At 34.2% G+C, this 26,129-nt stretch overlaps 1 protein-coding gene and 4 non-coding genes across 5 annotated transcripts; all 5 read right to left on the bottom strand.

Moving 5' to 3' along the window:
- Positions 1–9,720: 9,720 nt before the first annotated feature.
- LOC111706824 (epididymal secretory glutathione peroxidase) lies at positions 9,721–11,572 on the bottom strand. Its single transcript, XM_023479764.1, has 5 exons — positions 11,481–11,572; positions 11,252–11,323; positions 10,994–11,022; positions 10,443–10,492; positions 9,721–9,856 (listed from the first exon to the last, which is right to left on the bottom strand). Exons 2-5 carry the CDS (start codon positions 11,286–11,288, stop codon positions 9,736–9,738), a joined length of 237 nt encoding a protein of 78 aa, XP_023335532.1. The 5' UTR covers positions 11,289–11,323; positions 11,481–11,572; the 3' UTR covers positions 9,721–9,735.
- An 11,905-nt stretch (positions 11,573–23,477) lies between these two features.
- On the bottom strand, positions 23,478–23,549 carry Trnat-ugu (transfer RNA threonine (anticodon UGU)). The gene has a single exon. It is a non-coding gene; the product is annotated as a tRNA-Thr (tRNA).
- A 71-nt stretch (positions 23,550–23,620) lies between these two features.
- On the bottom strand, positions 23,621–23,702 carry Trnas-uga (transfer RNA serine (anticodon UGA)). The gene has a single exon. It is a non-coding gene; the product is annotated as a tRNA-Ser (tRNA).
- Positions 23,703–23,932: 230 nt separating this feature from the next.
- Trnaa-ugc (transfer RNA alanine (anticodon UGC)) lies at positions 23,933–24,004 on the bottom strand. Its single transcript has one exon. It is a non-coding gene; the product is annotated as a tRNA-Ala (tRNA).
- Positions 24,005–24,267: 263 nt separating this feature from the next.
- On the bottom strand, positions 24,268–24,339 carry Trnap-cgg (transfer RNA proline (anticodon CGG)). The gene has a single exon. It is a non-coding gene; the product is annotated as a tRNA-Pro (tRNA).
- Positions 24,340–26,129: the final 1,790 nt, after the last annotated feature.

Consider the following 26,129-nt stretch of genomic DNA (forward strand, 5'->3'; position numbering starts at 1 on the left):
ATGTCAGGATACTGGGTTGAATCCGACATGTCAGGGTACTGGGTTGAATCCTACATGTCAGGGTACTGGTTTGAATCTGACATGTCAGGGTACTGGTTTGAATCAGACATGTCAGGGTACTGGTTTGAATCCGACATGTCAGGATACTGGGTTGAATCCTACATGTCAGGATACTGGGTTGAATCCTACATGTCAGGGTACTGGTTTGAATCTGACATGTCAGGGTACTGGTTTGAATCAGACATGATTTCCCTGTAGCGACTAGCAGAACTCTTTTTATCGTCATCTTTAAAAAACCATTTTTGATCTAATCAAATTATCAATCATGTACATTGTACAACATTGTACAACAAGGACGGGATTTCATGCAAAATCATCAAATTTCCCATTTCTAACTTCTATCCATGTAGTTTCAAGTCACTTTTTATTGGAAGGGGAACTCCCGATTCACAATATTTTAAGGATTTTAACCTTTTTTTTTTGATCAATAATGTGGAAGATATTGTCGTTTTATTCTGAACATTTTTACCACAATAAAGATAATCAATTTTAAAAGAGAAAAAAATTGATATTCAATGATGCGTTCTTAATCAGACAAAGCTTTTCATGATACCGTTTTGAATCCGTCATGTCAGGGTACCGGTTTATATCTGACATGTCAGGGTACCGGTTTATATCAGACATGTCAGGGTACCGGTTTGAATCCGACATGTCAGGGTACCAGTTTTAATCCGACATGTCAGGGTACCGGTTTGAATCTGACATGTCAGGGTACCGGTTTGAATCCGACATGTCAGGGTACCGGTTTATAAATGGAAAATCTCTCGAAATTACATTTCAATCCTTTTACAAGAAATTATTTAAATATTTTTTATATGTAATAACTTATAATTACTTATTTACACTATTGATCACTTGCCTAAGTTCAAGTGTTTCTGTTAAATATGTGACTTCTAATACAGGGTTACCCACAAAGCATGAGCCAAATATGTGACTTCTAATACAGGGTTACCCACAAAGCATGAGCCAAATATGTGACTTATAATACAGGGTTACCCACAAAGCATGTGCAAAATATGTGACTTATAATACAGGGTTACCCACTAAGCATGAGCAAAATATGTGACTTCTAATACAGGGTTACCCACAAAGCATGAGCAAAATATGTGATTTATAATAAAGGGTTACCCACAAAGGATGAGCCTTACACGACAACCTGAAATGTAACAGACCAATTGTCAATTTTAATTTTTTTCTTAAATATAATCTTTTAGAATCATTTTAATCAATGTAAGAAAAATGACTGGATACGTTTTGAAAATTTGTATGTAAAGGCTCATTCTTTGCGAGTAACCTTGCTTATTATTAGGCGCATAGTCAGTAGTCACACTTAAATTTTCTGTTGTATAAAAATTATTTAACCTTTTTAGGAAAAATTTCTTTGAAAGACCAAAGAAAATTAATTTTTTTGTTCATATGGGTTAATTTTCTGGGGCTCCCTTAACAAAGTTTGTCAGTGTAAATTATATTATATTATATGACTTTTGATTCTAAGAATATCATAATGACATCTTTATCTTTATTTATAATTTGGTTGTCTATTTTTTTGTAACGTCAAAACAGCTGAACCGATTTGGTCAAAACTTTTTGTGGCAATTCACATGACCCCGGGGAGGGTAAATGTCCGGTCAAAAATAAGAACACTCGCATCTTTGTTTTTAAATTAGTGTAGTGCAGTTTTAAACAACGGTCATTTGAAATGACGTTTACAGCCTGGCCTATTACATGCAGTGTAAGCGTAATTTCATAGATTGCAAAGATGGCAGTGCCTGATACACAAGGGTACCCTTGACACATTTGTCATGATTTAAAATATTGGAGATATTGTCGGGTTTCTTTGTTTCAATATGGTTAACTCCGATAATTTCTATAACCTCTCCTGCAGTAATAAAGAGCGAGTCAGTTTTGTAGAGAACTCACAATTGAAAAAAATTAGTTTTAGAAAGTACAAGAATTGATATATAATTAATACTTGATCAGACAAAGCTTTAAAGGGGACCGTAGTGAACTGGGCATGGCCATCTTTGTATCGAGGGTCATTTGAAATTACGCTTACAGTCCCTTTAAACTCTAATTTATCGCATAATTGATTTTATAATTTATTTGATATACATCTTATATATATATATATATATAGTTTATATGATAAATATGCATTTTCTTGCAAATTCCACACATGAAAGGAACCCCTTGGTGTTATTGATGGGGTAAACTAATTTGGAATTATAATTATAATTTTCTTTCTTATTAATTATTTATTGTACAGTGTACAGTGTACGTACCCGTTATCTATACCACAAAGGATGAGACTTTAAAGACGACTGTACGGAATTTATACTGTCTGTTTCCTTACATTCAAGATTACTATGCATTGCATTTAAAAACTATATTGAAGGCAGAAGACTTGATATAGCGATGACCAGAAAACTGTAGAATAGAAAGACGACATTAAAGCAAGTGCATTTGATGTAGTTACAAAGTAAATAGCTTTATTTGACGTTATTAAATCACTTTGAAAAGGGTCTGTTTACATTTAAACTTATAACTTGAGTTTAAAAGTCGACTTCTTATTTTGAGAGTTTTCTGGTTCTCACTGGATAAACATATCGTCACTTTCATGTCGTCTTTACAGTCTACAATTACAATTCTTTGGGTAACCCTGTACTTAAAGTACAGTAATAACTGTTACTCTTTGTTCGCATGTATATCTGAACATAAGATTCTGAACCCATTAACTTGACCGATTTGCCCCAAATTTTGAGAGGGAAACTTGGTAAAACCACGGGAATGTTTTTTTTCATAACGGAGATTTATCATGTAATACGATAAAAATCAAGGATTTGTATTTTACTGTAAAATGCTCGGACTTACAATTCACAAAAAAAGGTTTAAAGATTGTTTAATCAGTGATTAAAGAATTGCCCATGCCTTATAAATGATAAATACACTACAAACTACAGGTAAATATTTGAATCGACTGTAGATAGTTCAGAAGCCTAACTTAAATTCATTAAATTCGATCCCAGAAAATTCCAACTTTCAACCGTTGAAAATACAATTTGAAGGAGATTTTTTTTTAAATATACTTTTATTAAAAAAATTAATCAAATATAGAGTTTTCCGTCACTTCAAGCCATCTTCATTTTTATCTTTTAGGAAACCATAAAATTCGCCACAAACATTAATTTTTGTATCCCCATATCTGTACAATCTGATGGTGAAAAATTCAAATTTTTTGCACTATTTAAAATAACAGAGTTCAAAGTTTTAAAATGTCAAACGTCTGCGACATTAGGTTGCAGAGATCTAGGGATTAGAAAAATTAAATTTTTTGGGGTGTTCAGTTCCTTTATTAAAAGTTTCAGTTTTGCAACCAATCCCATTATGTCCCCTGAAAGTCAAAAACTGAATGAACACGAATGAAGAGAAAGCTATGGAATAATAGAAGCATCATCAACTGGAAGAAATGTTTGAATTATTAAATTAAATACGGGGTGGCTACAAAATTGAAAAGTTAAAACGTGTAAAGACATATCAAAGACACAATTTTAGAGCAATTTTATGCGTTCTTTATTTTCTGTTTTATACTTTTTCATTTAATGTCCTCGACTTAACCAAATAAACGGTTTACCATGATGTGTAGANTGCATAAGTATCAACAATACTTATTTTAACGTTGGCAAACATAAAAGCGGTTTTTATCTAATTTTATTAAACAAAACTGTAAATTGCATGATGATACAGGGTGTCCCACATCAAACTAGACCGCGTCAATGGGTCTAAATTACGATTTGGGGGACAAATCAGAAAATTTAAGAAGAATAAATCATTTTAAAAAATTTAATAAGGCTAATAAAAAATTTTGTTGGCAGAAAATGCTAGATTTTTCTTGTATTATGTGCGTATTTTGGCGTTAAAAATTGTTGATAATCTAATATGATATGGGACGCTCTGTACCTCTCCAATGCTGATGTTAATAAAAGAAGAAAAAGATTTAGAATCGGGTGCACCCCGCCCCCTTCCTCGACTTTTAAAAAACTTTGCTGATAACAAACATTTTCTTTGGCGCTTCAAGCATCATTCTAATGAAAATTCTTACTATTTTATCTTTTTTTACTTGATGAAAGTATAAACTATAAACATGATTTTCTAATTCATATTTAATCAGACAAACCTTTCAAGGGTACCATCGAGAATACCACTCTATAAATGGAGGGTCACTTGAAATTACTATTCCAGTTATACCCTTCAGGCATATTTCTAACCGGCTAGGCCAAATTGATAAAGAAGAAAAAAGAAAAGCTTTTTACCCATAGAGAATAGAATATATATTAGAGGGGAATTTACTGAAAAAAATTGTAAAACGGCCATTTTGTTGTACTGTTTCCATACTGCAGGTGTACTTCACATATTTGCGCTATATAACCTTTTGGGCCCTGAAACATCATTTTAAAGAAAATCTAAAATTAATATTAAAAGAAAACCAAATTATGAAATAGGCTGGTTTCATAATTGACCAATGATCATTTTACATAGACTCTATGCCNAGATGCATCAGTGTTCGTTTAGTATCCGAGGAGGTTAAAAGCATTGAATTTTGATAATTTTGATAATTCACATAACAGTTTCCTATGACCAAAATATTTCATTGATTATTTATGTGAAAGATGGATCCCATGTCAGGCTTCGACATCCGTCTTGTGTTTACATTACCGCCCAGAGACAGTACACTGCAGTACAAAAGATGCGTATACCTCTGAAATAACTTTCCTTGAATTAAATCCTTGGTTTAAAATTTACTTTTCCTATTATCGCTTTACCACCCATTAATTCTTATTGTATTGTGTGTAGTACTTGGTTGAGAAGTAAACCAAAATATTATTGTTATACAAATTTAATGAGTGCTAAAAGTTCAGAAAAATCCATGCTTCTGAGCACGTATAAACTAAATTGAATTTTTGTGATAGATAGATAGATAGATAGATCGATAGAAAGATAGATAGATAGTCAGACAGATAGATAGATATGTAGTAAATAAACGAAACTGTTGTGTTTTCGGTTTTGAAACGAAAAACGAATATATAGTTTTTCGTTTTAATACAGAGAACTAAAAAAATATCATTTCTGTTTGTAAAACGGATAACGAAAAAAAATCGTTTCTGGTTGTAAAACGGAAAACAAAAAAATATTGATTCTGGTTGTAAAACGGAAAACGAAAAAAAATCGTTCCTGGTTTTAAAACAGAAAACGGAAAAAAAAATTGTTTCTGGTTGTAAAACGGAAAACGAAAAAATCGTTTCTGGTTGTAAAACGGAAAACGAAAAATATCGTTTCTGGTTGTAAAACAAAAAAATCGTTTCTAGTTGTAAAAAGGAAAACGAAAAAAAAATCGTTTCTAGTTAAATGGAAAACGAAAAAAAATCGTTTCTGGTTGTAAAACGGAAAACGAAAAAAATCGTTTCTGGTTAAAATGGAAAACGAAAAAAAAAATCGTTTCTGGTTAAAATGGAAAACGAAAAAAAAAATCGTTTCTGGTTGTAGAACGGAAAACGAAAAAAAACATTGTTTTTGGTTGTAAAATGGAAAACGAAAAAAATCGTTTTTGGTTGTAAAACAGAAAACAAAAAATTCGTTTCTGGTTGTAAAACGGAAACGAAAAAAATATTGCTTCTGGTTGTAAAACGGAAATCAAATTCTCCAAAACGACAAGTTTTAAAAATGACATTTTTAAAATTTTCGAAACGAGCGTTTTGAAATTTTCCAAATATTTCAAAACGAGTGTTGAATAAAGTTCCCATCCCTAGGCTAAGGTGTCTCTATTTGAATAAAGTTCCCATCCCTAGGCTAAGGTGTCTCTATTTGGATAAAGTTGAAATCTCTGTTTCTCTGTCTGTCTGTCTGTTTGTTTGTACGATCAAAAGTCAGGCACCTCTGGACCTATTTGCCTTGAATTTTGATTGGGGAACTTGGGAGAGCCATGGGAATGTTTTTATTTTGGCTTTGAGATTCTTAAGTCGACTTTGATAGCGAAAATTTAGTTTCCCGGTAGAAATCGACCATGAATGCGGGTAAACGGCGGTATTAACTTTCAGTAACCAGGGCAGTGTCGCTACGACATCTGCTCTAATTCCATTTGCTCTAGTTACATTTGCTCTATTAACCATTTGCTCTATAGCTCATAGATCACGACGTTTGCTCTATATGACATCTGCTCTATACGTCAATTGATCTATGACATAACACGTCATTTGCTCTATAAACATTTTTATGACTGTGATGGTCCAATTGCTCTACTCAACATTTTACAAATATCTAATCATATCAAAACTATATTTTTACAATTTTACATTTTACAATTCTTCCTACAGTTTCATTATTCCGACAACTTCCTGGAGATAGTTTTGTTTGTCTGGAATTTGTGCATATGAACTTTGAAGAACTGATTAAAACTGTAATTTGCGAATTTTCCAAAAAAAAATCCCGCATTTCATAGTCAAGTTACGCTCAGGAATTCCAATAAAAGCTATTTTATAATGTATTTTTAGGTTATAGAGCAAATGACGTGTTTAGTCATAGAGAAAATGAGGTATAGAGCAGATTGAATATATAGAGCAAATGACTTGATAGATCAAATGGAACTAGAGCAAATGGCCATAGAGCAAATGGAAATAGAGCAGATGTCGTAGCGCCCTGGGCAGTGCTGGGTTCCCAAGCCAGTAATAAACAATCCCAACTCATGCTTCAAAACACTTTGGAAATTATTAAATGGAAAAATAATCTGTGTTTTACTTATCAGATAGATATATTATAATATAGGTGTATATATGTTATATTATATATATACCTGTATATAATTATATATGCATGCAATTCATTTCTAAGAATTACGTGTACTTAACACTAACTTCAAATCGATAAGCACAAGTCAGTTTTGTAGAGAAACCATAATTGCAGATTTATGGAGCGCTGATATTTATCAGCCTTTCAATTAATTTTTCCTTGCAGCTTTAAACCTAACCTTTCCTTGGCAAGCATTTAGCTCAGACCGAAAACTAAGATTGACCTGAGATGGAATTTAATGAATTTAAGCCGCGGATTAAATCTGCCAACAAATATTTTTTTTTAATTTAATTTTTTTGTTCCATGGGCAACGCCGGGCTGTTCAGCTAGTCTATTATATACATTGTACATAATATCTGTTATTTATTTTACTACGCATGATACATAATGTTTAAATATAGAAACTTTCCCATTAAAGTCTATAAACAAGCATATTTTCAGGAACCTTGAAGAGGTATTACTTAGAACAGTAAACTTTCCATATATGTGCGTCATAATGCATTTGATGCGTATTTACTNGTTGGGGTGTGTGTGAAGGGGTATGGTAGTATAAAAACACCAACCCATGATTATTCCTGACCAGTATATAAATCAACTTTCTATAAGACAGTAACATCATCCTGAATATAAAATTGAGATTACAACTGCCGTCAAGATGGACTCTAAGAACACAGCATCATCAGCTTGGGATAGCACCAAGGACAAAACATCATCGGCTTGGGAAAGCACCAAGGACACCACATCATCTGCCTGGGGTAGCACCAAGGACACTGCATCATCGGCTTGGGAAGGCACCAAGGATGCACTGTCAACTGACAAATGAATCTGTCAACGATCCATACAAAATTTGAATGCTTATAATTACTGAAAAATGTTTAAATGTTTTTTTACGTTCTAAAGTGTTCATGTTTAATAAAATAAAGAAAATTTTAAGATACGTTGGAAGAATTTAATAAAATATAGAGCTCGTCAAAAACGCATATACCACCACCTCCTTTATCCTATGCGTTTTGATTAACACTGCAAGAACACAGAGAGAAATTTAATGAGAAGATTGATATAATATTGATATTATAACAGGTTAAAAAAAATTAACTCTTATATTCGAAAATAAGTAATTTTATGTAATTTATAATTTCTGAAATATCTCATTATTCGAGATTTTCTGCAGATTTTCCGGAATTGTTATTGAGAAGACGAGATTTGAAGTATTTGCAGAAATCTGCAAATTCATAGAAAATAAGAAATTCAATATATTGATGAAAACGAAATAATTGATTCTAACATTGACAAATTTCTTTTGAGAAATACGTTCCTAAACATCTCATTAGTTTACTGTAGAATTTTTACTTTATTTTTTGTCGTCGTTATTTAATAATTAAATAAAAAGATTATGAAAACGAATCTACCCAAATTGATGATTTTGAACGTTGACTTTGCACTCAAACTCATTAATTATACATCATTAAAACGTTTCATATATCTCAAATGAATCCTAAAAAAGTTCTCTACAATACTGCAATCTCAGTTCGACCACCATACATAGCCGGTCACTCCCTTTAATGCAAAGATGACAATGCCTGATTTACAACAGTATCCTTAAAAGCTTTGTCTGATCAAGTATGAAATATAAATCAATGTTTTTAACTTTCAGAATTGATTATTTTCAATTAGTGTTTCTCTACTGAAGTTACTTGCACATTTCTACTACAGGAAGTTACGGGAATGATCAAACTTAAACACTTTTCGATCTAGAAAAACGTCAACATCTTTATTGTTGGGAGTCGAGTATTGCAATCTTCGAAATCACGCTTACAGTCCCTTTATTTAGGTTGACATCTTAGTTTACATACAGGGTCATGCTGTAGAAATAAAATAATAAAAATAATTCTGTCAAACATTTATTTAACCCTGCAACAGTTAAACATACAGCGTCAGAACGCACAAAGACGACATACAAAACTATTTTTCACAACCAAGCGCCATTTTTTTTTACACTAGGTTGGTCATAAGCAGGCTCAAGTTCAAAAATTGATAGAGGTAATAATAATGATTATTACAGTAACAATTATAATTTACACACAGATAATAGCGATCAAACAAGAAATGTACATGTAAACTGTATAGTGTACACTGTACAATTACTCCTGGCCGATCCATCTTTAATGTACATGAAACTTTATAGTGTATACACTGTACAATTACTCCTGGCCGATCCATCTTTAATTGTGAAGTTTTCTCGAATAATTTGGTCAATTAATAGAATAGAAATATAATATGATAGCTACAGTGGCATAATCATCTTACCAATTCTCATGTTCATTTTTTACATAATATATGTACAGTATATGGATACAGGACAGTACAATGTACAGATTGTATTGTTATGTACAGAACGGTACTAGCAAAGTGACAGTACATATTGTTTCAGATTTTAGGATTCGTTTCCAGGGTCGGACATTTTCTTCAGCTCATTGTCAATATCAGTTACAATCTTCATGGGATCCAGGGATTCATCATATCTAAACATTTTACACTTGTCCTTGTCCTTGTCCTTGTCCTTGTCCTTGTCCTTGTCCTTGTCCTTGTACTTGTCTGTTTNATATCAATACAATGAAGACGACTTTCGATTTAAATTTTTGATTTCTACCAAGCTTTCAAATATCATGGAAACTAAGAGAACCTGTCAATTTTACTTTACAATTTTTGTTTGCTTGTTAACTTGTAATTTGAAAAATGCTTGTTATAAATAAAAAACTTAAATAGAAAAATCATCTTAATTCTAGTGATATTAACGCTGACCGCTGTAAATAATAGGTGATGAGGGGCTAACAATCAGTACAAACCGATATGCTTAGTTTTCACCTTTAAGAATGTGTAGATTGGGTTTTGGTCTTTCCCGTTAACATCTGTTTTGGCAAACATCGGGAAATTGGGGACAAAGCCTTTTCCAGGCCTGTAGCAGGGGAATCCAAACTTAAAGGGGGGGATGAGGGGGGGGGGATTTTTTCCTCTTTTGGTTGAAGTTTAAAGAACGTAATTTCTTGTGACCTTCCATATGTCCAATTTGCAACGGTACCTTTGTAACTTTAATCTGATAAAAAATATAGTTTTTCTGATAATCTCTCTATTGTTGAAAAGTCGAAAATGTCATTAGGTTTCATTGGTTTGTTTTGATTTTTGTTTTACTTTGGTTTGATTTTGGTTTGGTTTGGACTTGGGGTTTGTTTAGGGTTTGTCTTGTTTCGTTTGGTTTGTTTTAGTTTTAAATTAGCTTAGGTTTTATTTTAGTTTTGGTTTTGTCTTGTTTTGTTTTAGTTTTGTTTGGTATAGCTTAAAAGTTAAATAGGTTTGGGTTTGATTTTAGTTTTGGTTTGGTTTGGTTTGATTTGATTTTGGTTTGGTTTTGATTTTAGTTTGGTTTGGTTTGGGGTTTGATTTTGGTTGGATTTTGGTTTTAGTTTGGTTTTAGTTTGGTTTGGTTTGGTTTGGGGTTTGATTTTGGTTGGGTCTTGGTTTTAGTTTGGTTTGGAATATTCTGCCTGATATATTTAAGAACTGCAAAGATTTCACTTGCATTAGCTCCAGGTTCCTGGAAATATATATTATCAATTAAAGTGATTGTTCCTGGAAATATATTTTATTAATTAAAGGGATTGTTCCTGGAAATATATTTTATTAATTAAAACGATTGAAATGGGCAAAACTCGTACATCACAAAAGTGTTGAATTAACATTATTTTACAATCAGAATTCAATATTTTATAGTTTATTAATTTGATTTGGAATTTACTGGACGAATTTACTGGATAAAGCAAATATTGATATCAAGCGATTTCTATTTCAATTTTTTACAGGGACTGTAAGTGTAATTTCAAGTGACCCTCCATGCAAAGATGGCAATGCCAGATTTAAAACGGTACCCTTGAAAGCTTTGTCAAGTATGAATCAGATATCCATCTTTTTGTTTCTTTAAACTGATATTTTCATTGGCTGGTTTTAAGGATACCTTTGTACAATCGGGCATTGCCATATTTGCATGGAGGGTCACTTGAAATTACGCTTATAGTCCTTTTATGATATAATACAATACCTGTCTCAGGAACTGATTGCAGGGAAATCCTGAATAAAATTCATTCTTTTATCATTGTTTGTTATTTTTGTACAGTGAGAACCAGAAAACTGTGGAATAGAATTTGAGACTCAAGTTATGATCTCTTAAAGAGTGAAATGAACATTAAACACAGCAATTGTGCAATAAACACAGACCTATTTATTATTCATTATTCCACATTAATCAATGAATGAATACATGAATAAATGTAAGGATGAATGATGAATGAATGAATGCCTAGAACAGTGAATGGTTGGTCCGCGTACTTCTCCATGAGTGCGTTCAGGGCGTAGTACTGCGGGGTGTACCCTAGATAGATAGATAGATAGATAGATAGATAGATAGATAGATAGATAGATATATAGATAGATAGAAAGATAGATAGATAGATAGATAGATAGATAGATAGATAGATAGATAGATAGATAGATAGATAGATAGATAGATAGATAGATATATGGTTTACCTCAGAAGGATGCAAGATTGACTACAAGAAGAACTTGTCCCTAGAATATCTCCATCTATCCTTTTCATTTAAAATTTTTTATTCTAACCCCCTAAAGTCAAACCTTACTGTCCCGAATGGTTCAAAGCTAGATGGGAGAATAAGTGTTAATAACTCAGCAAGGATTGCGTTATAAAATTGCAGATATCAAGATCAATGCTTCATCTCCTCTTTTTATTAATCTTAAAATTAATTTAATCTTAAAGTAATATTTAAAGTCGATTGTAGAATGTAGAAACCGAACAGCCAATCAGAAGCCGAAAAATTTTGAAATTTTGCCTTTGTTCAATGAGAGAACTCTCATTGGTCGGAATCGAGCAGGGATATCCAAAAGAGTTGGTTAAGAAGAAAATCATATGTGTCAGCATTGGATCAAGGGATATTCAATACAAGACTTGTCAGCTCTGTTAATTCTTATATTTATCTTGTAAAAGTTCGCCTCTATCTGTAAATTGGTTTGACTGTTGTTAAGGCCTGGCAAATTTTTAAAAATTCAGTGGTAGCTGATTATATGAATACAATGTAGACGACCTTTTTACTTAAGTTTTCATTGTGAACAAGCTTTTCTCGAATCACAAATTTACATGTAATCAAAAAGAAGCTTTCTTGATTGACAGCTTCTCTTGACTTCTATGTTTATGTGTATTGTAAATCCATGTTGTTTAAAAGTTCACCTAATTGTATTGATATAATCGCCTCCCACTGTAGATAAATAGATAGATAGATAGATAGATAGATAGATATATAGACAGATAGATAGATGTAGATATAGATAGATAAATAAGTATATATTGTTACATAAATCTAAAGCGTGGGTATCATAAAGTATGAATTCTAAAGCTCCACGCTTAACCTTCAAACAAAATACTTAGCCCTACCTTTCAGCAGACAAAGAATCCTACATCCACGTAAAAGAACCAGATATTTCCGGATCAAACAAAACATCAAATACAAAAAACATAAATATATTTCTTACAAAAAACTAAAAGATATAAAAAACTGCACCAATTCTATTTCGTTTATTAAAATAACAAATTGTAATAATATGACATATTAATTAAAATTTATATATTTTTATGAAACCCCTACACTGGCTCCCTGGCTACACCAAGAACGTAGACCTTGAACAAAACAGGCAACTTCAAGCCTGCAAGACAAACCAACAAGCAGTTCAAATCGGGACCTGAGCTAGAGAGGTTCTACAACATAACCTATTTGGACTCCGTCATTATTTACGAGAAAATATAGATTGAGAAAAACCTTGTTTGACCCTCTTGTTCAACAATTGGTGGTCGGCTTACAAACAAGACCTGGTACTATCGCTATACCTGCAGACTCTACCTACAACCTGAGCAAGTTACACGCTCTATCCAACAAGCCTATAGGATACACTTTGTATCCTAGGCCAGTCAGGCAAGTAATTTTATAAATTACAAATTAAATAAATAGAAATCACTGTTTCTGTTCCTTCTTGATTTCTGACGTCCCATTTCTGCCGCTTATTATTTAAGTTCGTGGTGCTGTTGCGGACGAGTTCCAGTCGCAGTATACTCCTGTTGGCTGTTTCTGAGAAGTTTGAGTTCCCAGAGCTCCTGAGCTTGTTTATCAGCTCTCTAACTAATACGCATTGGATTCATTGGATGAATCCATTTGCAAGCAGGCAATCACGTTTTTCTTTTATTCTAACTATATACTGTGGAACATGGATCCTAGTGTTTAGGATAGAGTAATTCTCCTTTCTCCCTGTCTTATTTGTAGTGCAACCCGGAATACTGTTCCCTGGATCTGTGGTATCACCTGCGCAGCAACGGTTTCCTCTACATTCCCCTCTCCAAATCTCTCCTCTGGATCGTCTAAATATTAAAAAGGTGCAGTTTTTTATTTTTCAATTAAAATTGTATATTTCTCCGTCAAAATTTGTATCTTTGTATTGTTTGGCATTTCTTTTACGACAGGATAAAAAGTTTGGTTTCTGCATGATTTGTTAAGCTTGGTTAGGATTTGATCCCTATCAAATTCATAGTGAAGGTTACTATATTTGGGAAGTTTTTTTTGATACTCTTGGGTGCCCACCTTTATTTCAAACCCAACCATGACTGAACCAGTTTGCGACCGTGAACTCAAAATTGCAGAATTGTCAGTTAATTTAACTGACATTCCAAAAACCTTTCTAGACAAATTGAGTGACAGGCTTATTTCCTTCCTAACCCCCTCTGAGGTACGCGCATTGTACCTCGAGAACCCACCCCTTGAGTTTGCACCCCCTGCTCTTTCCACTGCGCTTAACATCTCTACAATATCTACGCTAGTCTCTGCAGCTGCTGCGGAAATTACGCAGCGCGTACCCGAAACCTTTGTTAAACCTGTCTATACATTGGGTGACGGGGTACTCCAGGCTAAGGATTTGGAGACCCTGAGAAACTTTCGGAAAGATGGGAGGGGAATGGGCTCGCTTGAAAGCAGTCTTGAGTATTATAACATCTTCCTATCAGGTCTCAAGGTTGGCCTTACTGAGAATGAGTCCGTCAAGGGTTTATATACCATTTTACCCACAGAGTGCTTGAGCACACTTGAGCAACTCAAATTTCGGAAAGCAACCATGCCCGAAGTTTTCTCTACTCTCCAGACAATACATGGCTCTAGGAAAACCCTTGACGAACTTCAGTCATCCATTGAAATCTATACTAGTACAAAATACACCTTTATGTACCCATTGTACAAATGATAACGTATATGTAAATAGTGTTGATCATGTAAGGCATAATAATATTGTAAAGAATGAAAATACCAACTTTATTTCTGAAATTACTAAACTTCAGAAATGTGTAAAACATTTAAAAAGATCAAAATCTAATATCATGAAATCTATTGAAAGAAAACCAACTTCTCATGTAGATAATGTAAACGTTTCACCAAATCTTACCTTTAAAGATAATTCATCATGTCTATCCTATAGCTCCGATAACACTTCGAAAACGGCCGGGTCCAGCTTCCCTGACTTGCCAGAATGGTCACTAGAAAAGAAAATTGATTATTTTATGTTTTCTAAATCTGTGGAAAAAAAGAAGAAAAAATCACTCCAAAAATTGAAAAACAATAGGAAAAAAGTAGTCCAACTATCTGATCCTAGCGTGATCACAGATCCTTCATACTTTAGATGTCATTACCCTATGGAGTCAATTTTCTTCTTTTTAGCCTCATTTATATTCTCTTCAATTCTACATATGGACATAGGTCCTCTGACTTTCCTTTCTTGCGCTTTTTTGCATATTATTGCAGGATTTTTTGACCCAGCCTTCCTGAATACAATTTTTCTAACTTTTGGCCAAATGCTTAGTTTTGTCTTTCAATTGATAGAATATATTCAGGATTTCCCCTTTTGGATCCCGAAAGTAAGAAATAGACCTAGAAAATTATTCTCAAAGTGGTTTCGTTGGGTACACAAACGTATTTTCCCAGGATTTTATTCTAAAAATTCTTTGTTGGATAATATTTACCTGCGTAAAGCAAAGATCCACTTAATTGAAGATAATACCAGAATTTCAGGCTCGGTACGTCATCGGATTTTTAAAGCTGGAAGGAAATCCTCTGCTAAAACCCTAAAGATTAGAAATATTAAAGAGACTCATAAAGACAATAATATCAATTTTTCTATTGTAAGCTCGGTCCCTTTAGTTTATCCAAAATTGGGAAATGTCAAAATTGCACTAATTTTAGACACAGGATCCCCTGTGTCCATTATACCTAAAAATATATTAGACAAATTTGAAAAGGACAATAACTTTGAATATACCCGGTTTGAACACAACAAATCTTGTAATAGTCATTCTAGTACACCCCTGGATATTCTAGATTATGGAGTAGAACTCCCCCTTATATTTGAACTTCAGTCTGGGGTAGGACAGCCCATTTTCTTACAATGTTATATTGAAAGGACTAATGCATCCCAGGGTATCCTGGGCATTAATGCAATTAAGAAAATTGAACTTTATTCAGGTTCGGGAAACTATTCCCATTCTTTTGAACTTCCGTCCAAATTTGAACCTATAACCCCTTCAACACCGATATCTGTAAATATTAATCCACTTGATGATAAAATTGATTTACCGATATCCATCAAAGATGGTCTCTATAATATGGAGTCGAGAATAAACCAAACATTTCATGATGATTCTTGCACATTGTCTCATGATCCTAGGCTACCATGCCTCAAACCTTATGGGTTAATACACGAAATTTTTGATATTGCCCGACCTGCCCCGCCTGGCCATGAACACTTTGGTCCTAGGACGGTGACAGTTAAAAATAATTGTATATTAAGCGACTTACCTTCTGAATTTTTAGAGAACTATGCAACGTTAGAGATAATGTCGTCTTTAGTCCGGCAGGGTATTCCAATTTCCAAGCATGGGCCAAATGCTAGGTCTGAGGAAAAGCTGAGACCGCTAAAAAATAAGAATGAGTCAAATATGTTAACTATTAGTAAAGTAACTGATACGTCTAACGACTTGAATGACACTGAAAATGTCATTTACGATAATGTTACTGAAAACATCCTTCACAGCGATGAAAATCAGTTAAAATTAAAAGAAAAAACTTTTGATGAAGTAAAAAATTCCAACGTCAAATATGCAAACTTATTTTTCGTGGATAAAAACTTTAATTGTCTGTGTCCTACAAAAATACAGTGCAAATGTCTTAATCTTACTAAAACTCAAATTTCTAAAATCAAAAGAAAGGATAACAATAGGATTAGTTTATTTTTGAACCACACAGACAAATCGGTTAATTATATAATTAGACTTATAGACTATAATTTAATTCGGGATACACCAATAGGTGTCTTTTTTATTAAATCGACTATATCAAAGAATATCGATCGAGTTCTTATTCATTCTCACAATGCCACTTTGCATGCGGATTTCTTCGCTTCTTTGAAATGTGCAATTCTAAATAATCCCTTAATCCTATACTACTGTTTTATTCCGGAGCCAACTTTAATTAAAACAATTTATAAGCAGAACAATTATGCGGCTTGTAAATTTACAATAAATGATTCTATTATCCAAGAACCAGAGGCGTTCCCTCCCCTTAATGTGAAAAGTTTGAAAATAGATACTGATTGTTTTATTGAAAGAAGTTGTCCTAAAGAAAAGAACTTTTTAACAACTTTAATTGATACATATGTTGGTGCTATTTCTACGGAACCCTCTGATATTGGCAAAATACACAAACCAGAATATCACATGGATATTGAGATACTAGATAATGAAATGCCCCTACCCCTTGATTTGCCTTATCCAACTTCTGATATTAATAAACTTGCTTGTTCAAGGGTAGTGAGTACGNATATTTCTCCGTCAAAATTTGTATCTTTGTATTGTTTGGCATTTCTTTTACGACAGGATAAAAAGTTTGGTTTCTGCATGATTTGTTAAGCTTGGTTAGGATTTGATCCCTATCAAATTCGTAGTGAAGGTTACTATATTTGGGAAGTTTTTTTTGATACTCTTGGGTGCCCACCTTTATTTCAACCCAACCATGACTGAACCAAATTGCGACCGTGAACTCAAAATTGCAGAATTGTCAGTTAATTTAACTGACATTCCAAAAAGCTTTCTAGACAAATTGAGTGACAGGCTTATTTCCTTCCTAACCCCCTCTGAGGTACGCGCATTGTACCTCGAGAACCCACCCCTTGAGTTTGCACCCCCTGCTCTAGCCAATGCGACAATGAGACTTATATACATTTATAATTCTACTCCACGCATTTTTAAACTAAATAACAAGTCTGAACTAATTTCTCCATTTCAAATATTTCTTAGAAGGCCTGCGCGACCACTATTCGTTAATGCATCTCTTATTAAAGATCCAAGTGCCCGGGATTATTTTATGCTTGAGAAAGAGAAAATTGAAGAACTCGACATATTCATATCTAAGTTTCAAAGAAAACAAAATGAAGACTTTCAACGAAAACATAACACGAAAGCACGGGATCCAAATTTTGTGGCCGGGGATTTAGTTTTATTGAAAAATATGACCCCACCCAGGCAAGGAGAAATGCCCCTGAAATATCTATCCCCTTATAAAAAAATGATATACATAGTCAAATTTGTTTCCCAAAGTTTCTGCGTTTTAATTAACCCTTTAAACGGATCAATTTTATACCAGAATTCCAGGTTTTTAAAGCTATGTAGACCCCGGGGACCAATCTTTGACGAACTTTCAGCTGAACTGCAAATAATTATGGATTCCAAATTTGACCCATACAATTATAAAGGAAATAAGGCTTTAATCAAGTTTATTGAAAATATGCAAAAAGACAAACCTGTATCTAAATCCTCCTTGTCCAGTATATCTACTAAATCACATATTTCAAATCATTTTTCTCCGCCCAAACATGATAAAAAATTAGAAAAAATAATCCCGTCAAATTCCATTCTTAGATCCCTTAGAAATCTACCCAGTAGAATGGCAAGAACTTTTAAAAAATAGATAATGTTAAATTTTTTTGGGGAACAANCCCAAAAAAAAACATAAGACATCGTCTTCCTACATAATTTAATCCATATCTGAATGGTTCGAAAACCTAGCGCCCATTAATATCATTAATTAAATTTCTTTTACGGGCAAATATTTCTCTAATTTGAAAAATATCTACCTGTGCATTGTATATTTCATTTTTTCTTTCTAGAACGAAAACTCCGACCTCTCTTATTCACAACTAAACCTGAATAGATATTTATAAATTTTTATTTTTGGATTTATTTCTTTTACAATGCATGCACATTTCATTTATCATAGATTCATATTTTCTGCCAAATTTGACATATTTCTGAATATTAATGCACGTTTATCAAATAAATTTGACAAATTTTTGGAACAATTCTTATAGATTCACACCATTGTAATTTTAGTCCCTTTTACCGCCTGGAGCTACGCTAGATTATAATCATCGGACCTACGTAACATTATCTGTCTTTTACACCATAATACTACGCTCCGACATATTTGACAATTTCTGTTGGCAAAGACTGTTAACATTTATTACTATATATATTACCAAGTTTGTTGACAGTGCAGTACTTCTGATTCGGAAGGTCATATGGTCACGCTGTTCTCATCCTAAATTATAAACGACATTATTATGCACTATATTTCCTTTTAAGGAAATTTCTTATACTTGGGCAACTTTAGGTCAGTGTAAATGTGGGATCGATCATTACTCTCCCAGCCCTAATTTAATATTTATTGAAATATTAAATTTTTAATTTATTCCGTACAGGCACATTTTTTAATGGCCTCATCGATGGCCGCCCCGACTTGGGGCGGAATGAAAACTAGGAATAGATTTCAATGGGGGGGTTGGAGATGAGGGTAAAAGTGAGGGACGTTACATGGATTTTGACTACCCCTATTTTAATATACCACGCCCCCACCCCGTCCATTGCTTACATTGATGTCTAATATGGAGCAAAAGTGACAAATTTATGTGGATTAATTGTTGTCGGTAATGAAGCAATATTATCACTGGGCTAAATTTTGTGTATACCTGTAATTACAATCAAACTATATAGTATCCTTTAGTATCCTTTTATTGTACAAACTTTATTTTCATTGGTATTATTTACATGATCAACCCCGTTATCTTTATTGTACATATATTATATATTATACATATTAGTCAATTTAAATGTATTGCTTGAAAAAGGTTTTCGGAACCGTAAACCCCCCCCCCCCCTCCCCAAATTTGTCGATTTTGTACACGTATTTAATATGTTAAACATGAATATAAAATTGACAATGCAGCCGCAGCGCTCGGCCTAGTAAATGTCTCAACTAACCTTTCATTGTATAGCACAGCACTCCTGTGACCAAACTGAGCGCAAATTTCACTAAATTGTGTCTATTTTTACAACATAACTGTTGATTGCAGGCTAAAAGCGTAACCCACGGGCAACCTGCCTAAACAGCGTTTGTAAACATACTTCATTCGGCATTTGAAAACCGACTTTCATTACATTTTAATGTGTCATTCAATATATTTTACTACCCTTCCAATTGGAAGAAAAGAGAATCAAAATTAAAATTTTATTTTTTACCAAATAATATATTTTTTTGGGTAACCATTTCTACTGTTCAAATTCGTGCATGCGACACCCCCCCCCCCCCCCCTCCTCATCCATCCGTATAGTAATTTAAATATGCCTTCGGCGCTGTATCTCAGGTCGAATCTTATCCTGCCTTCAATTTAAACATATATCTCGGCTATACTCATGAATCCAAGACGCTTCTCGACATTTTTCTAACTAGATCATATTCTTCTGAAATATATTTTTACAGTACTTTAATTTTACGCTATTAATGTAATTTTGAATTGAAAAATAACATGGATATTATAAAACTTCTTACTACATTTTACTCATAAAATTCAATACAATTTATACGGGGGCCATTATGCTTCACAAAGACTGATTCCATTTTTTCGCCTTTCCATCAGTCGACTGTATCCTACAAACACAATTATAAATATTTACCGGCCTATTGATGATTTACCTAACAAATTAATACCTTCTTTTATGCATTCCCAACCAACTCCATCCCTGATGTGTGATGAGTCAGTTACATGTACCAAACCCAAATAATGCCTAATTAAATTTGCGCTGTTTTTCAGATTGTCTACAACTCATTTATGTTGATTTAAATTAAATTTATGAATTTTTTGCAAAAAATTGAGAAAATAACAACAGCACAAATCTATACCTGAATATTGATATTAAAGGCATTATTCTGGACTGCCACCTACGTTGAAATGATATTGCTAGATAAGAGGTTTTACCGACCTCAGGATACGACCTCCACCTTCAAATTTTTAATTATTCTTTTTTTAATAAAGCCTTTTGAATATTCAACTCCATTTGGTTACTCACTCTGTGAACAGTACATGTTAAAAATCTATGCACTCCCCTACTTCACATAGTACCCTACCACCATCATTTATCCTTGAAATTAGATTATATCAATATATATGGATGTTATAATATTGTAATATTGTGGTTCATTACCTCTCCAAATATTCATAATGATAATCAATGGGTTCCGCAATATACGACATATTATTTTTTCCTTCCAAAAATTAATTTGATTATTCCGCGGAGACCTAATTTAACCAACACACTAAATAAAGATTCTTGGAAAAGAAAGAAAATTACGGTTTATGTAAATCAATTTACATTTTTACGCCTTTCTTAAGTATCAATTTTCTCGNTTAAAATTTAGTACATATAGCAGAGTACATAAAACATGGGATTTAGAGGGGGGGGGTCAAATTGACCCCCCCCCCCCGCATATCCTGGTTTTCAAGTACCCCAGCGGGGATAGGGTTAACCTGTGCTCAGTATTCTTTCATACCGATGTAAACATAGAAAATTAAACAACGCACTCAGTACAAACCAGTAAATTATATAACGTTTCACATTTTTTTTAAAATCTGATTCTGATCTTCTGGTGTCAATAATACTGATTTTATAATTTGCTTTCCTTAAAATGTGTCCATTGTTTGTAATACAGCGCATTTGATCGAATTTTGAATTACGCACCTTGCGTAAATATGAACTGACATCACGCACTGACGTCATGTCAACTAGCTTCACTGTATCTTGTTTCCCCCGTATACTCTCTTCTATATTCAACATACAGTAATTTCAACACCGACAGATTCCCATACACCTCCCCCTCCACACAGTCTCTATACACCTTCATTAGAATCCTAGTTTGATTTTTTATTGGGTTTAATGTAAATCTTTCACTTACATTTCTAAAATATTCGTGTTTTGCTTCTTAACACTTCAAAAATGACATATTTATAACGGTAGTTAACTTTTCTTTCAATTAATTAAAATTCTGCTTTTATAGTCTAACACCCTGTTACACCACTCAATCTACATTCTACACACACTATATAAATTTTCACGAATATGTTGCCTACAGTTACTTATTATAGGCGTGGTATTATAAATATTGTCCGCAATACGCCTTCCCAAAATAACCCAGCGCTGAGGCTAGAACGACAATCTTACCCAACCCTAATTAACAATTATTTTGGCTTAACATGCGCACATTACAGGGTTGCAAACTCTATTCCTGTACCCCTCTAACCCCAGCTATAACCCTTGCTCAAAGTGGAACATTTTATTTGGTAAAAAGCATTTTTTTTAAAATATATTATAACAATCCGGACTTTCCCGGAACAAAATGTTTCTTACCAAAGAAAATACTAACAAATTTATATTAGCAATCGAAAATTTTTATTTCAATTGATTTAGAATTTTAATGCTAATCACAAATTAAAGGAGGGCAACTCTATTCAACAGCCCCCTCATTTCGATTGATAATCATTTCAATGTACTAACATTTAATATATTAAACTCAGAAATAAATGCTTTGATAATTTTATTTTTACATTTGCACAAGAGGCTTTGTCAACCTTAGGTCTCTACAGGGGGGGGGCAACTTTAACCAGCTGCCCCCACAAAATACTTCAGTGAACTTTCAATTTTTTTTTCCGAATTTTTTTTCCCGAATTTTTTTTACTCAAGCCCGGAACATCTAAAATTTTTTTTTGTTGTTTTTTTTGTGGAAGGGATGATTGTTACATGAATCTAAAGCGTGGGTATCATAAAGTATGAATTCTAAAGCTCCACGCTTAACCTTCAAACAAAATACTTAGCCCTACCTTTCAGCAGACAAAGAACCCTACATCCACGTAAAAAAACCAGATATTTCCGGATCAAACAAAACATCAAATACAACAAACATAAATATATTTTTCACAAAAAACTAAAAGATATAAAAAACTGCACCAATTCTATTTCGTTTATTAAAATAACAAATTGTAATAATATGACTATTAATTAAATTTATATATTTTTATGAAACCCCTACACTGGCTCCCTGGCTACACAAAAGAATGTAGACCTTGAACAAAACAGGCAACTTCAATCCTGCAAGACAAACCAACAAGCAGTTCAAGTCAAGATATGAGCTAGAGAGGTTCCTCCAAGTCTCCATAAAACAACCTGTTTGACTCCGTTAGAAATACATCATAACGTTCTTTATTGGCTCCTTTATTGGTTCAAATTACAACCTTCCCTGGGAAGATGTCTGGAGAAGGATGAATCACCCTGTCCTGGATGTAGAAATGAAGGAGCTGATGTTTCTTTTGATAAATAATGTGTTACCAACCAAGGAGAGATTGCTGAGGATGGGGATGAGACAGGATGCTCTGTGTGAGGAAGGAGATGGAGTAGAGGACTTGGAGCAGCTGTTCTGCACCTGCAGGAGAGTGCAGGTTGCCTGGACCTTGATGAGAAGGAAGATGATAAACATTCATCCTGTAAATGGAGCCTCAAGTGACTTAGAGTTAATAAACCTGGTGTTTGCAGGTGGTTTTGAGATAGATTTAGGTTAGGTTATAACCAATTACATCTCATATGTCTGGAACCAAAGAGTTAAAAAGATCAGTAATGAATTAAACCTGGAAAAACTACAGTTTTACCTACGCCAGGAGTTGAAGAAAAACCAGAGAAGCCAGAACAGGATTTCTATAAATTTTCAAATTTAAATTTTTCTGTGCTAAAATGAACTTTTACAAGGATGTTTAAACACCTGTAGCTCATGATCAATAAATTTAACCTGTTAAAAAGTATATTTTTATGTCCTCACTAATAAGTACTACAGTAATGGTCCAAAAAATGTTACAAAGAATGTAAATTTTTTTTCCTCTGTTTTTGTTGGATTTGAACTTAAGCACATATGTATAAGAGGTTTCGTGATTTTTAAATTTTTAAATTACTATTTAAATTCATGAACAGTATTTCAAATATCTGATATTGTACCATTTTGGTTTTAAAATTGTTTATGAACCAAAATTTGTAAAATATTCTTATTGTAANAAAATGCCTCCAGAGAGGATTGAACTCTCGACCCCTGGTTTACAAGACCAGTGCTCTGCCACTGAGCTATAGAGGCTTCTGCCAATCAGGTAAAAATTTGTAAAAGATTCGAACCTTGGGCAATAAGCAGGAGGCATAAAATTGATTCGCAGCCGGCAGGATTCAAACCTGCGCGGGGAAACCCCATTGGATTTCAAGTCCAACGCCTTAACCACTCGGCCACGACTGCTACACATTAGATTCCGTGTTTTTTGCTAAAGCTTGTGTGGGTCACAAAACTCTCCTCACAAAAATTATACTCCAGGTGAGGCTCTAACTCACAACCCCGGCATGTCTCTTGTACTGTCTATAAGTACCATGCGCTAACCGATTGCGCCACTGGAGCTTGGTGCCATAGCAAGCCAGCCAACAGAAGAAAAACCTCTGCCATCCTTGATATGAAGGCAAAAATATGTCGATTGGAGATGCCGGCGATTGAACCCGGGGCCTCATACATGCAAAGCATGCGCTCTACCACTGAGCTACATCCCCTGTTATTCAAGTTCCTCAACATCAAGTGACTGCTCAAAATGTCACCGTGAGCACAGAGAAAAGGTTGGGGGAAAAATCATATCTGCTAGGTGTAGGGTTCGAACCCACGCAATCTTACAATTATGAGAGCTGAAATCTCACACCTTGGACCACTCGGCCAACCTAGCTGTTGGGTAAGGTTCAGGAAACAAAGTTCACAACTGAACCAGTGTACTGCTTTTTCTTAAAAAAAGAACTTGCGAACCAGCTTTAACAAAATAGTTTGCCTCCTGTGAGGTTTGAACTTGTGGCCCCTGGTTTCCGAGACCAGTGCTCTACCACTGAGCTAAAGAGGCTTTTGCAATATGAAGTTCTCCTCGCCCAACTCTACCCTGTTCCCTCAAAGAGTGTTCATGGTCCTTTGACATGTTGGGAGTCCTTGCCGTAACCCAGGTAAAATCTCACACACTGGTAAATTGAGACCAAAAAGGTGGGCTTGACTGGGAATTTTTTTCTTTTATTACAATAAGAATATTTTACAAATTTTGGTTCATAAACAATTTTCAAACCAAAATGGTACAAAATCAGATATGTGAAATACTGTTCATGAATTTAAATAGTAATTTAAAAATTTAAAAATCACAAAACCTCTTATACATATGTGTTTAAGTTCAAAGCCAACAAAAACAGAGGAAAAAAAAAATTACATTCTTTGAAACATTTTTTGTACCAGTACTGTAGAACTTATTAGTGAGGACATAAAAATATACTTTTTAACAAGATAAATCTAATAGATCATGAGCTACAGGTGTTTAAACATCCCTGTAAAAGTTCATTTTAGCACAGAAAAATTTAAATTTGAAAATTTATAGAAACCCTGTTCTGGCTTCTCTGGTTTTTCTTCAACTCCTGGCGTAGGTAAAACTGTAGTTTTTCCAGGTTTAATTCATTACTGATTGTTTTAACTCTTTGATTCCAGACATAAGAGATGTAATTGGTTATAAACCACACTAAATCTATCTCTAAACCACCTGCAATCACCAGGTTTAATAATTCTAAGTCACTTAAGGCTCCATTTACAGGATGAATGTTTATCATCTTCCTTCTCATCCAGGCCCAGGCAACCTGCACTCTCCTGCAGGTGCAGAACAGGTGCTCCCGGTCCTCTACTCCATCTCCTTCCTCACACAGAGCATCCTTTCTCATCCCCATCCTCAGCAATTACAGATTCTTCACCTTAACCTTCTCCAACTCCTCAGGGTTCACCAGCTCCTCTATAAATGCATCTTCCAGGAGCTTTCTGAAGTGATGATAGAATGGGGGAACCCTTTCACTGTGGGACCAGGCCTCAGATCAGGGATATATCCACCCAGATACATGCCTATCTAATACTTTACATGCTTCCTCCCCCTCCCCCTCCCCCCTTCCTCATCCAGGATCCTGCAGGATTGTTTGATGAACAAGGAGTCTACCTTGGTTCTTATATCCACCATCCCAAGACCCCCTTCCTCAGGAGGATTATAGATCTCCTGCAGGGCCAGCTTCTCCAGCTTTCCCCTCCACAAGAACCTGAAGATGATTCTCTCAAACTGAGCAGCATAAACTCCAGGAAGGGGTAGAGCTTGAGCCTTGTAAACAAGTTTAGACAGAATATAAATCTTTAAACAATCAACTCTCTGATGTAGAGTGTCCAGGGCTCTCAGCTGAAAACTCATGATAACATTCCTGATGGACTCAACCAGGGTGCTCCAGTTCCTGTTCAGGGTCTCCTGGTAGGTCTGGAGAACCTGGAAACCAAATATCTTCAGCTCTAACACAGTCTGCAACCAGGGCAGGGGCCAAATCCTTCTCTCCTTCTAACCTTCTAACCCCATCACCTTACTTTTGTTTGTCCTGGATAAAACAGCTCCAGAGCAAGCCTCAAATTCCTGGAACAGTATGTCAATCTTAATGAAATCCTCCTCCTTCTCCACCATGGCCTATACATCATCAGCATAGTCCTCATCCTTCTGGGAGAAATCAGTTATTTTTACCCCTTGAGTAATTTCCTCAAGTCTCAGGAGAAAGGGCTCCATGTAGAAGATATACAGTAACATGGCAATTGGATCACCCTGTCTTATAGAGAAAGTTAAACTAACTTCAGCAG

Source organism: Eurytemora carolleeae, unplaced genomic scaffold, assembly GCF_000591075.1.
Source record: "Eurytemora carolleeae unplaced genomic scaffold, Eaff_2.0 scaffold734, whole genome shotgun sequence".
Classification (NCBI taxonomy): domain Eukaryota; kingdom Metazoa; phylum Arthropoda; class Copepoda; order Calanoida; family Temoridae; genus Eurytemora; species Eurytemora carolleeae.